Source organism: Protomyctophum bolini, assembly GCF_963924005.1.
Source record: "Protomyctophum bolini genome assembly, chromosome: 9".
Classification (NCBI taxonomy): domain Eukaryota; kingdom Metazoa; phylum Chordata; class Actinopteri; order Myctophiformes; family Myctophidae; genus Protomyctophum; species Protomyctophum bolini.
In genome coordinates, this window is record NC_137870.1 from 21,572,810 (window position 1) to 21,585,108 (window position 12,299).

Genomic DNA, 12,299 nt, shown 5'->3' on the forward strand with positions numbered 1-12,299 from the left:
GGATTGCTGACCTGCATGTTTTCTGCGTGGTTTACAGAAAAGTCATTATCAAATGTAGCTGTTCCCATTGTACCATCAATAAGGCAATGAATGACCTGGTAATCCAGTCACAGCATGTTGCGGTTTCGACTCCTGATTCCAACGACCTTTGCTGCGTATCAGTTGGGACTGTCAATAAAGGCAGAAAAGCCAAAAACAACTCTTAAAAAAAGGCAATGAATGGATGAATTGTAGCATACTGTAGCTCATTAAACTTAAAAAGCTAAAACAACTAGCAGTAATTACTGCAAATTTTGTGTGGAATGCATTATTTCCGAGAGGTCACTGTAGAGAGACAGGAAACCAAGGGCTGAGAGAGAGAGAACATACTATAGATTCTATAGTATGGGTTGGATTTGATTTGAACCAGGAGTCTCGTGCTCACAAAGAGCATGGTCTGTATATTAGCAGCCAATAGCCACTAGGCACCCTAAGCTTAAGTGGGATAATTTTGGGAGAGAAACAAGACAAAGATTCCTATTCTGGGACAAGAGGAATGCAGTGGACAGGTAAACTCAAACTGACAATACATTTTGTGTGTGGCGTGTTTTTCAAGCCTGCGTGTGTTTGTTTGTTATTTTGGGGACTTGAGCCAGTGGGGGGGAATATTGGTGCAGTTCTGGGAGTGAGTTGTTTACAAATCATCAGCAATCAGCATATTGCAATTTTTTGTGACTCAATGTTCTTGGACAAGAGAATTACTCTCTCTGACATGTCGACTAATGCAGTTCATTCATGATGTTGTTTTGGGAGCAACAGGCCTCTTCATGGCTAAATGGGAGAAGGCGTTTGGATTAGATTCTTGGAATGAGTACAATGCAAAATAATTTATTTGGTGAGCAAAATTTTAAAATTTAAAAGGTACCTGAATACTGGCAATTCTATTATATAATATATATTATTATATTATATAATATTTTTGGAATATAGGCCAAATCAAATTGGTAGACATAGAAATCAGGAAAGATGCATGGGATCTACAAGTAGGCTACATAGCTCCGTTTTAAGAAGAAGGCCCATAAATGTACTTTGCTTCATGCTTAATGTTTTCACCTTAATTGTTCCAATGATTAACAGCCAATTTTAAAGGCTTTGTAGGACATGAGGACTTTAAGGACAATTAAGGAAGGAGTAGTAGGCTACCGGTAGAGAGAAGTAGGCCTATGCATGTTTCCGAGAACATGGGTGTGGCGTAAGCCTATTTGTTGATGTCATGTTAAGAGCGCATGCTCAATTAAAGATACAGCGTGACGCAGCTGTCATTCATGTCAATCATACAATCAAGGAGTGAAAAAACGCAGAGTATTTGCACAGTGAAAAACGCCTCCGCAGTCAGTCAATATATTTCATTTAAACAAGGTTATACACGTCACAATGGGCTTTCTGTTTTTCATAAAGCTCAGCTGTCTAAAGTGAACTCCCTTTGAATGATCCTGGAGGCCATTAAAGATAGAAACAGACCATGTGTATTTCTGTAATACTTGCCGGTACTGGGCTTACCTGCTGGATAAAGCAGCAAATGTCGACTGAGCCTATGTTTCAACGGGCAATAAACAATTCACCTGGGACTTTGTTTTGGCATGGTGATTAAACCCCTGCTGCAAAACTCCTGTGGGCCACCTTTAGGTGAATGTAAACCGGGGTATATGGGGTACATTTTATTAGGTCATTGCATACTCTACACACAGATTCAGATTCTCCCCTCATCAATCAATCATAAACAAACAAAATGTGTTGCGAAAATCGTGCTTCTTTTATATAAAACCATTTCAGGCACCACCTCGTTTTTTGTGTAGTAACAGAAACTTGAGTAGAATTCTTCTCTCAAAGAGCTAATGAAATGATGAGGAATTGACCTGTGGGATACATGGGATTGATTCTTTAGAACCACCCTCATGGTAATTGGCTTTGCAAAGTTCTGCTCTGAATTATAAGTTAATTGCATACAGAGCTCTGTCAAGTCAGCACGCATGCATACATTCATCCAACAACTTAAAGGGAAACTATGTGTGTAATATGTGGTTTTAGATATTTTAGATTTGAGCAGTGAGCCCATAGCGTCTCTGATGTCATCGACACTGGGCTCACTTCCTTCCTGGACTACAATTCCCAGAATGCTTTGGTGCACTGCTCCTCATTGTGGATAGGGCTTGAGAGATGCGAGTGGTTATTTCAGACAAACCACATTGTATAGAAGAATGTCAGGTAATAGTTATCTGTTTTATGTTTAGATCAAATACTATAGGCACCAGGAACTGTCAGATCTCGCCCCCTTCTCAGGTGCATATGCACCTCACAGCAGCCTATCGATAATCGATAGCATGCTATAGCCAACTGGGAATAGAATGTCTTACTGTCCTTATTCACTGTTGCCACACTGTGTTGCACTGTTGCCACTGCAGCTATACCACTGCTATACTATATACACAAAACAATAATAAGACAACGACAGTTGCCCCGGGGAATCTCCCCTCAGACATACCAGCCCAGAAGGTCGGTCCGGTTCCTCGCAGGATCATCTATAACAACTTTTATTGTGACATCAAAGTCAAATGCTTGCCAACATGACAATCCAAGCTAATAGAAGCTGCATGCTCTCTATTCCTGAAAAATTTGAAAATGGAAGCCATCGTTCTCGCGATAATAAAAATCTAAATATTATTTTTAAAAGTATTGTTTAAAAAAGATCTGCCTAACGATGATGTCACTGGTGGATGGGTTTCTGAACTGCCCACAGCCCTCCTATGAGACACAGACTGAGTAGAAAACTAGAAAAAGTTCCCCTCGGGGAACAGGTCTCCACCAGGCCAGGTCAGGTTGTGGCCTCCTGGTGGCGCTATAATAGGCCAATGTGAAAATGGTGCCATTTCTTCTTACGCCTTTGATGGCAATTGGATGATTTGACATCGACCAGAGCTTTGATTGACATCAGATGATTTGACATTTTGTTCCAAAAAAGTGTTTTTCAAAAATCCACCTGTTGGTTTATGTCGCTATAACAGGCCAATGTGAAAAGGGTGGGATATATTCCTCAGGCTAGTAGGAAAGTGTGTGAAAGATTTCACGTAAACGGGCCAATCCTGTAAAATTTGAAAGCCAATTATAGCCAATTAGGATGGAATATAAAATAATACGGACAGATCCGTCTTGAGCACATGACTATATACTGAGTAATGATTTGCGGGATTTTTGGACAGAATCCGGAGGAGTAATATAAAAATCACACCCGTGTGAAGTGAGGGGCGCTCTCATCATCTTACAACATCGAGGAGGTGATGTAATGGTGATGTAAAACAAACTGTATCAAAACAAACATTAAATTATCTTTATTGTTAATGGGATTTAATGTTTGTGTTAAGGACAAAACAAACATTAATTTCTCTTCATTGTCAATGGCGTTTTTATAACAAACATTGAACTAAAAACAAACATTAAACCTGTGCAAAATATGTTTTACAAAAGTCGGCCTCCTGGTGGCGCTATAAAAGGCAGATATAAAAATGCAGGTCAAAGGTTTGTACTTGGCCTCTAGGGAGTGTGCAATGTTTCACGCAGATCGGTGCAGTTATAGGTAAAAAATGCTGCCTCATGGTGGCGCTATAACAGGCCGTTCTGGAATTTTTGGGGCATCGTTGGCATCCAGGGAGTGTGTGTGCAAAGTTTGGCATCGCCCGGGTTAACGGTGCCAGAGATTAGCTGAAGGACGGACGGACGGACACACACACGGACGGAGTGCAAAACATCCTCTCTCCCCCATGTCTTTGGCCTGGTGGAGACAATAATGGTGCTATTTTATCATGAACATGAAGATAGGTTGAAAAGTGGTGAAGTGGTCCTTTAAGCTTGCATAGGCCTACAGAACAGAGCTGAATCTTTTCGAGGTTTAGTCAAGAATGGCAACTAAATTTTATCCCCACAGAAATTAGAGTTGTGCTTTTAACTAGGTTAAAAGGATAGAAAAGTAGTCTGTTTCATCGAGAGACGTGAATGAAAAACGTGTTTTACTATATGAAAACATGCATCTCCCGTCCATCCGTCCGTCCGTCACCCACACCTCCGAGGCTCCAAATATGGTCACGCCTCGTGACATCACGTCTCCATATAATGGTCTAGCCTTGTGACATCTTGTGACATCACGTGACATCATGGAGACCCTTAGATCTCCATGACATCACACCTCGTGACACGTCATGCCTATATATATGGCCATCTCCATATATGAAGATCACAACACTGACCTCATCTAACTCTGGATAACCATACATGGAGAAGACTTGATCATCACCTAGATCTGCATGGAGCCGGCCAGGAACTCTACATCTGACCTCAAACATCAAACCCTGGTGTGGAGCTGACCTGTTCTGACACGTCAGAACAGCTGCAGGGTCCTTTCCCACCCGTCCATCCTGTTCTGACATTATGTTGATCTGCCCTGTACACTCAAGACTCAAGACACGCTCCATATATGCAGAATTCATTGTTGATCTGACGCCCATGCCAAAGCGCCATATGATTCAGAGCAGAACAGAGGTCCATCCCTCCCCTTTACTCAATGCAGCAATTTAATCAAAAGCTGAAATGACATGGCAGGCTATACTGTGCAAAATTGGACAAAATCTGCATGTTGTTAAACCATGTGAAATCCTCACAATGGGCTTAGAATTATCCCTGGCTGAAGCCTTGCCCTCTGTCTTTAGTGGTGGATGTTCTTATACTCATTCACAGGAAGGAGCTCTGATGTCCAGCATCCCATTAGACTGCACAGTGATTACTGACCTTAGACCCGCAGCACCTGATGTAACCACTGGTTCACACTCTGGGAACAATTTATTCTAAATATTCTAAATGGGCAATTGTTTTGACTATTTCACATAGCTCATAATTATTCCTAGGTGTTCAAACTGTTCATTCACTTCATTGGCGTCTTCATTAGTCAAAAGCCGTGGGCGGGACTCTGCTTTCTGCAGCGAGTGAAACAGAAAGGCAATAAAGAGAGGCAGAGGCTGCACTTTGTCGACGAGCATCTCTGCCGTCCTCTTTCACAATAACGGCGCAACTGCCCTCGGATCTACGCAAACAGATCAGGACTTGACTGGAAATCAGAGTTCAGATCTTGCCAGGTGCTTAATGTAACTCCGCTAAGTTCGAAACTGCACGCATACCTGGATAAATCCAGTCCGTCGAGAAAAAGAAGAAATACGTGTGTGGAGTGCCTGCATCATTTTTGTCAAGGAAAGCAGAAGAATATGATTCTCAAGCAGCACTTGGTCTTCATCCTTTATAGCCTCTGTTCAAGCATCTTTAAAGGTGAGCACTGAATATTGCTGTATATTGTAGCCTACTGTCGGGCGTGGTGTGACGCTGCCTGTGATTTTAAGCATTCCGCACGTGCGTTTACGTTTAACAACTGAATGCAGATATTTGTTCAAATGTGGGTTTGCGCATTTATCTGTTTTTACTGTGGAAATAAAGGCTACATTGTAAGATGTTGCAGTTTGTCGTGTGCCTGTGTGGGAATGCTTGGAAAGTGAGTGGTGAAAAATGACCTAAAAGCAGAATGCGGCTGTAAGTTTTACATGGGCAATAACTAGGATGCTGCTACCGATACCGATAACCCCTGGTAGGCTATTCATTTAAAGTGACACTGACGGGGGCTTAGTTGCATCTATCCTGGCTACTTTATCCCCCCCCCCTTATACATTTGTCCATTTGTACAAATTATTTACAGACCAGTAGGCTAGCCTGGTAAAACTGGCAGATCAATCAGCAAGCTTTTTAGTTTTGTAGTCATTGCCTTTTCTGTAAGCATGCTGTCCGAGTCCGACTCAAGGATAAAATAAGTTAGCGTTGACAGTCTAGTCTGTTCAATAGCCTCAGCAATATTGCATAGGCTCATTAGGCTGGTTGAAATTATGTATTATTTAAATTGCTGGCTATATGGGTTAGACCTGTCATGTTCGTTGTCCACTCCGTAGTCACTATAGTCACTCACTCTTGTCTTGCAAAGTTGTTTTTGTGTGAGCCTGCCCTATAGTGTGCGACCACCACCCTGACTCTGCAGACATCACTGTCTGTCAATGTATGACAACTCCCTTAACTCCCCACAGACCGTCCCGCGCGGACATCCATGCGCAGCCACCGCCCTGTAGATCTGGCTCTGCCTGTGCGCAACGGATGCCTGTGAAAGAATCCCAAAGCCACCAACTCCTCGTCACCCTGAGTATAGCCCGTCGGTTCTCTTCTCAACCTGTGGGCTGGGGCCTACTGGTGGGCCATAAGGATATTGCAAGTCCCCCCGTACCCCCCCAAACAATTGGCAAAATATAATATTTTATTGATGACTATAGGCCTATAAAAATACTTTTCATTGAGATGAAAAATGGGAATTTAAGTAGGCTATATTCCAAGCCGGAGAACAATGAATTGATCGATCATTAAAATAAACTTGCTCTGAAAATGCACTTAACGAGATAAATAAGTCAAATCGTAATAGTAGCCTATATACATCAAAGAAATGTTGGCTTGTTTGATATTCAAAACAAGCCACCAAAGTTTTTCCCAAAAAACCACAACCCGCTACTCCGGAGAAAACAAGCCAACATTGGCGGGAAACAAGCGGACTGGGCAACCCTAGCAGAGGCGAATACTTCTTATAACTGTCATGGTTTCATATTTATTATGACATCGCAATAATTACATAGGAAATGTTGCAGGTTGGTGGTTGTGAGTGTGGGAACTTCATTGGCCATGATGCATCAGAGTTTGAGCCTACTATGCCCCCCTCACCCCCACCCCTACCCCGTTGGACTGAGCCGCATCCCCGTTTTTCCTACCTGATTTCACACCAGTGAAGGGTGAGGGGCTGGGGGGCAAGGCGACGGCCAAGTTACTGTGTCACACCCAAGACCGGTTTATCGACGTAGTCTATAAGAGGGAAAATAAGAAGGAGGTGATCAGACTCGAAATCGAGCAAGAAAGGGTGTAGATGGGTTATGTGTTTTAAGGATGGATAAGGAGTTACAGTATAGGCTATTTTCCTACTGCCTCGAGACAGGGACTTCGTCTGGTGAGAGGTGATGCGTGAAGAAAAGCCTTTTGTCTTTTGAGCAACTTATTTGAGCAGAAATTAAGAAATATAATGTAAAAATATGTAAAATATAAAATAACTCACATACAGTACAACAGAGTATTGTTTTACTCATCATTCAGACGTTTCAACAAATTGAAAACAGCAGGTGGCACGTGCAATAGCTTTACAGGGGGTTTGACTCAGAAGATAAATGAAAGTCTCTTATTCAAGATAAATAATTTACATTATGTTACTCATCCAATTACCCCTCGATTTTTTGGTTTGTAACAAGGAGTGTCTTTTCCATGCCAGTGATACAGCAGTAAATGTATTGTGTAATGTAATAGTATCACATGATAACGATAAAAAAGAAAGAAAAAAACAAGTAATGATGACTTAATAGTCATATTATTACCAGCTGCTTATTTGCTGTGGTGGTGTTCCGCCATGTATGTAATAGACGAACAACACACCAAATGAATGTACTGTAATCTGTCTCTGCCTTGGTGTGCGCGCCACGCAGTCCACAACTGATCTGTGACATTGTGCGCTCACTCATCCATGTAGCCCTGTCCAGTTGAAACTATAAATCTCTTTAGTAGTCTTTAGTAGGCTAGATGTATTTAAGAGCCGTTGGCCATGTGTCTTTTTGTTTTTGGCTTTTCTGCCTTTATTGATCGTATCAAGTGAAGATAGACAGGAAAGAGGGAGAGAGAGAAGGGGAGAGACACACAGCAAAGGTCGTCATGAACAACATACACACACACACACACACACACACACACACACACACACACACACACACACACACACACACACACACACACACACACACACACACACACACACACACACACACACACACACACACACACACACACACACACACACACCACACACACACACACACACAAACACACACACACAAACAAACACACACAGCCTGTTTTTGTGACACAACTGGGGGAGGAGGGGACTGATGCACCGCACCAGCGAGGGCTAGTCTTATCCGTCCAGAACTGAAAAAAACGTTGTTTCGGCTCTAAAATAGAAGTATGAATCGGCCCTTACTGTTTATGTTGCAACGAGGAGTCTGACTGTCTGTGTACGTTGCCTCGGTTGAAAACAAAGTGAAGTCTGACTTATGCTTCGCTGTACGACGTGTTGCATGGTGAAAGTAAGCTCAGAACAGTTCATTATGGGACAGGTCAGGGAACCCTACAACTTGCTGGCTGCAATGCTATCCTGAGCTATCCCATTGGCTGAGAGGTCGGCAAAAAGTGTCTGGTTGCCTAGAGATGAGGCAGCCAATCATGCCATGCACTCGTGCAGACGATGGGGTGTTACCAGAGTTGTCATAATAAGCCAATCCACCGCCAAAAAACAGCCAAGCAGCTCGGGGGGAAAAACAATCCAAATTTGGCAGGAAATAAGCGGACTTGGCAATCCGAGGCAACCAATAAGAAGGAGGTCGCTACTACTGACTAAGTCGTCTACATTTCAGGAGCTTTCTTTGACCAGCTGGTAAAAATAGGTGTCACAAAATGACTTCTGTCTGACCATTGTCCTAATGGTGTGGCACCAAATATGCCATAAGATACACATTATAATTGCGTCATTGGATCGTATTCATCATTAATTGGATTTGCATACACATTTGTTGCTCAAATACATACACACACACACACACACACACACACCTGTATACTACTGTATGTAATGTATATCAATCAGAGTTGCCGTTACGTTTTTTTTTCTTATTTTTTTTAAACTTTTGGCTTCTCTGAAATTCTCTCTTCCTCACTTCCCATATCCCGCCTCACTTGGGTACCGCCGCCCAAAATTCAGAAAAGGTAGCCGAGGGTCCCGAAAGGGGCTACCTCCCACCTGGCTTGAAAACCCCTGTTTTCAGAGTCCACCTTTCTTTTAGCCAGTTTTGGGGAGAGGGGTAGCTGAAAGTTGACGACAGGCGATATACTTTCACTGCTGATCAATAGTGAAAAGAAGACGCAGGCTTGCGCGCGCTGGCCCTGGATATGCGCCAATGCACTCGCAGTGCATTGTGGGACTTGTAGTATTATGGCGGTGCAATAGACCAGAGGGCCAGTTCTAATACTAATTAAATATCCCGCGGGCCAAAGATAATTCATTCACAGGTCTAATTTTTGCCCCTGGGCCTTGAGTTTGATAGCATATATGGTGTAGATATTCATTCATTTTGTCCAGCACAAACATTAGATTCCCATTGACAATGCCTGGAGAATTGAATCATATGTGGATGAGCAAATTGACAATTTCTGTCCTACACAAACATTAAATTCCCATTGACAATGAATGGAGAATCTTCGTCATATGTGTCTGAGCAAATAGACATGTTACGTCATGATGATGTATGATGATAAGAGCGCCCCTCACTTCACACGGGTGTGGTTTTTAAGCTCTGAGTGAGTTAAAAACAGCTTGAAATGAATATATATACTATAGAAAGAACTTTAAACTTCCACCTAACTGTAGCTTAAATTGAGACACAGGGAGCCTTTAAGAAATGCATGGATGCATCTCCTGTGGGCTAGAATAATCAGGCTCCTGGAATAATCAGGCAGTTGGAACGCAAGGTATGACAGAGGAAGGTGCTTTACATTCAGTGATACCCGCTTCTCACTGCTGCTGAGAGTTAGCTTATCCCTGCAGAATGTTTCTAAGCTGCTGAGTGCTGGCCACAGAGCTACGCTGTGTACTACCACTGCATATGAATAATCCAGTAAAGGGAACAAGTGTACACCAAAAGAGCACCAGCTGCCCTGCTTACTCTATGTTGACAGATGTATACAGTAGGATACGTTTCAAAACCAGAGGAATTACTCTGCTCAGAATTGTGAGCAGAGTAAAAGATTAGCTTTACAAACTGTTCCTTTGCAGTCAGCCTCCCTTCACTGTGCTCTTTATCAAGGCCCATTTCCTCCACCAAATAGGTAGGTTTTGCTACGATCCATATTTGATTGAATGTTAAGAGAAGTTTCCTGGACTTATTTTCTGATCTTCAAGTAACCATCCCCTCATATAATAGTGCTTGCAGCTCACTTAAGATATTGAAGAGGACACTGAAAGAGAAAATTCACCCAGAAATAGAAATCACATGAATGTTTCAGACTTCTGCCTGTTCATATTTGTAAACTTGAAGAGCTCTTCCCCAAAGTTGGAAACCCTAAGCAAGAGCCAAAGTTGTGATTTCATTGTGATTTCACCTGGAGGTGTTATTTGTGGGGACTCGAAGAGATGATTGATGGACTGAACATTTACATCCTGCTGACAGAAGTGATATAAACAACATGTATCTTACAGTAGGTGCATGCCAATGTGTCAATGATTCTCATTGTCAGTGACATTCCTTTTTTAATGATACAATGCAAATTTTGCCTTATTTAGTTTTCCTTTTTACATTAATTAACAACTGGATTTTTTATATTTGTCACCAACAAATCTTTCTTAATTACAACCAAGGGTACTAACAGTGCTTGCAGCATGCTGCTATTAATTATACAATTCCTACCAGTAAATAACAGACATGTACAGAGCTGGGACTGAAGGGACTCAAAGTGAAATAGCTCGAGCCGCTGCTCCTGATGGAAGCAGCTCATTATTAATGCAATTAATGTAAATACATTGTGTTTGTTTGTAACAATTGAGTCTAGGCAGGGTATCATTACAATCTTATTTGTTCAAACCCCTAGGGAGGGCATGTAAAATGAAATATTCATATTTAGTGATATTGACCACATATAATATTATAAATAATGTAGTTTTTTGCCATATTTTAAATATTTTGCCTTTTTGTCACTGAACAAATCAACAAGTCTGGATAAATTAAGTTTGAATAAGTTATATTTTGTTAGAGAGTTATTTTTCTTGTGAGTTAAGTACATTCTCTACAGTTCAGGGGTTTTTCCAGAATGAAAGCTATACCTCATTTTAAATCCGTTTGCAGGGCTGACCTTTACCAATCTTTCTTGCCCCTCATCTCTGTTGAAGTGGGCTTTGTGCACGGCTATGAGTCTGAATCTCATTTAGTCTTTGTGATCATCTCCCCTTCTCTCATCCTGCAGCAGTCTCTACGAACAAAGTTAATATTTTTGTTCAGAAATGACACCCATACATTATTCTGTCACCCAGTTGGCATGTAATCTGTTTTTGTAGGTAGTGGATCTTGTATCACCTGCTGGAAGTCATGTTTGTTTTCTGTTTTTCTATTCAAAGGCTGTTAGGATCACAGAAAGGAATCAATATCCTCAGTGAAAAGAATCCTCTCTTTGGCAAATCCTCCCGTCCAATGTTTATTGCGAACGCAGTGAGCACTTACTATGAGACCTAGCAGATCGTGTCCGTGTGTCCGTGTGTGTGTGTCCGTGTGTGTGTGTCCCCTTTGTGCCCATATATGGAGCCGAGTGATTTGTTTGTCATTGATGCAACACACTCCATATTTGGACGTATAGCTGCTTTGGGGACTCCTTATATGGTTATGGCTGAGTCATGGTGAATTGTTATTGCAATTTACGATCTGCGTTCGCTTCCCGCGTTTGCGCGTCTTACTCGTGTATGCAAGTGAGATGTATAGTCAGAAGAAGCAGCGAGTGCATAATCCGGCAAAGGCATGAGACGGGGGAGACCGGCAGCTGCCGGAGTAGGTGGATGGATTATGACAGCTCCATTCCGCTGCTCTGTCGTTCCATTCGACAGCCACGCTCCAGCCGGTAAACTGCCGGTAAACTTCCGGTAACAGCCCCCCCACTGCTGGGGGAGGTGCGGCATATGCCGGGGGATTATGTCACTCCATGCCGCTCCATCTCGTTACCGGCAGTTACCGGTAGTTTACCGGCAGTTGCTGCGTGAAGCAACTGCCGGTAAACTGGGGGGATTATGACACTCGACTGCTGCTCACTTCTGGGGCAGTGCGTTTGGTCTGACATGCGTTGTGTCGTGCTTGCGGTTATGGTTATAGGGTAAGGGTTTGGGGTAGAGTGTCGGACTGATGCCGCCGAGAAACACTTACCAACTGCCGCGGATGCCACTGCTGGAAAATGCACTCACTCTCTCTCTGTATAGTCCAGATTCCAGAACGTTAACTATGAAATATTGAAAGCCTTATTGAGGTATCTGTAACAGATGTCCTTTACCTCTGTGTTTATTTGGCTAG

General features: G+C 42.4%; 1 protein-coding gene across 1 annotated transcript in view; it reads left to right on the forward strand.

Moving 5' to 3' along the window:
• The first annotated feature begins 5,116 nt into the window (after nucleotides 1-5,116).
• Nucleotides 5,117-12,299, forward strand: part of cadm2b (cell adhesion molecule 2b) — a 144,969-nt gene continuing 137,786 nt past the window's right edge. The window contains exon 1 of the mRNA XM_080771712.1: nucleotides 5,117-5,346. Within this exon, the coding sequence (XP_080627838.1) occupies nucleotides 5,286-5,346 (61 nt within the window). The 5' untranslated portion in view covers nucleotides 5,117-5,285. The remainder of the gene's footprint in view (nucleotides 5,347-12,299) is intronic.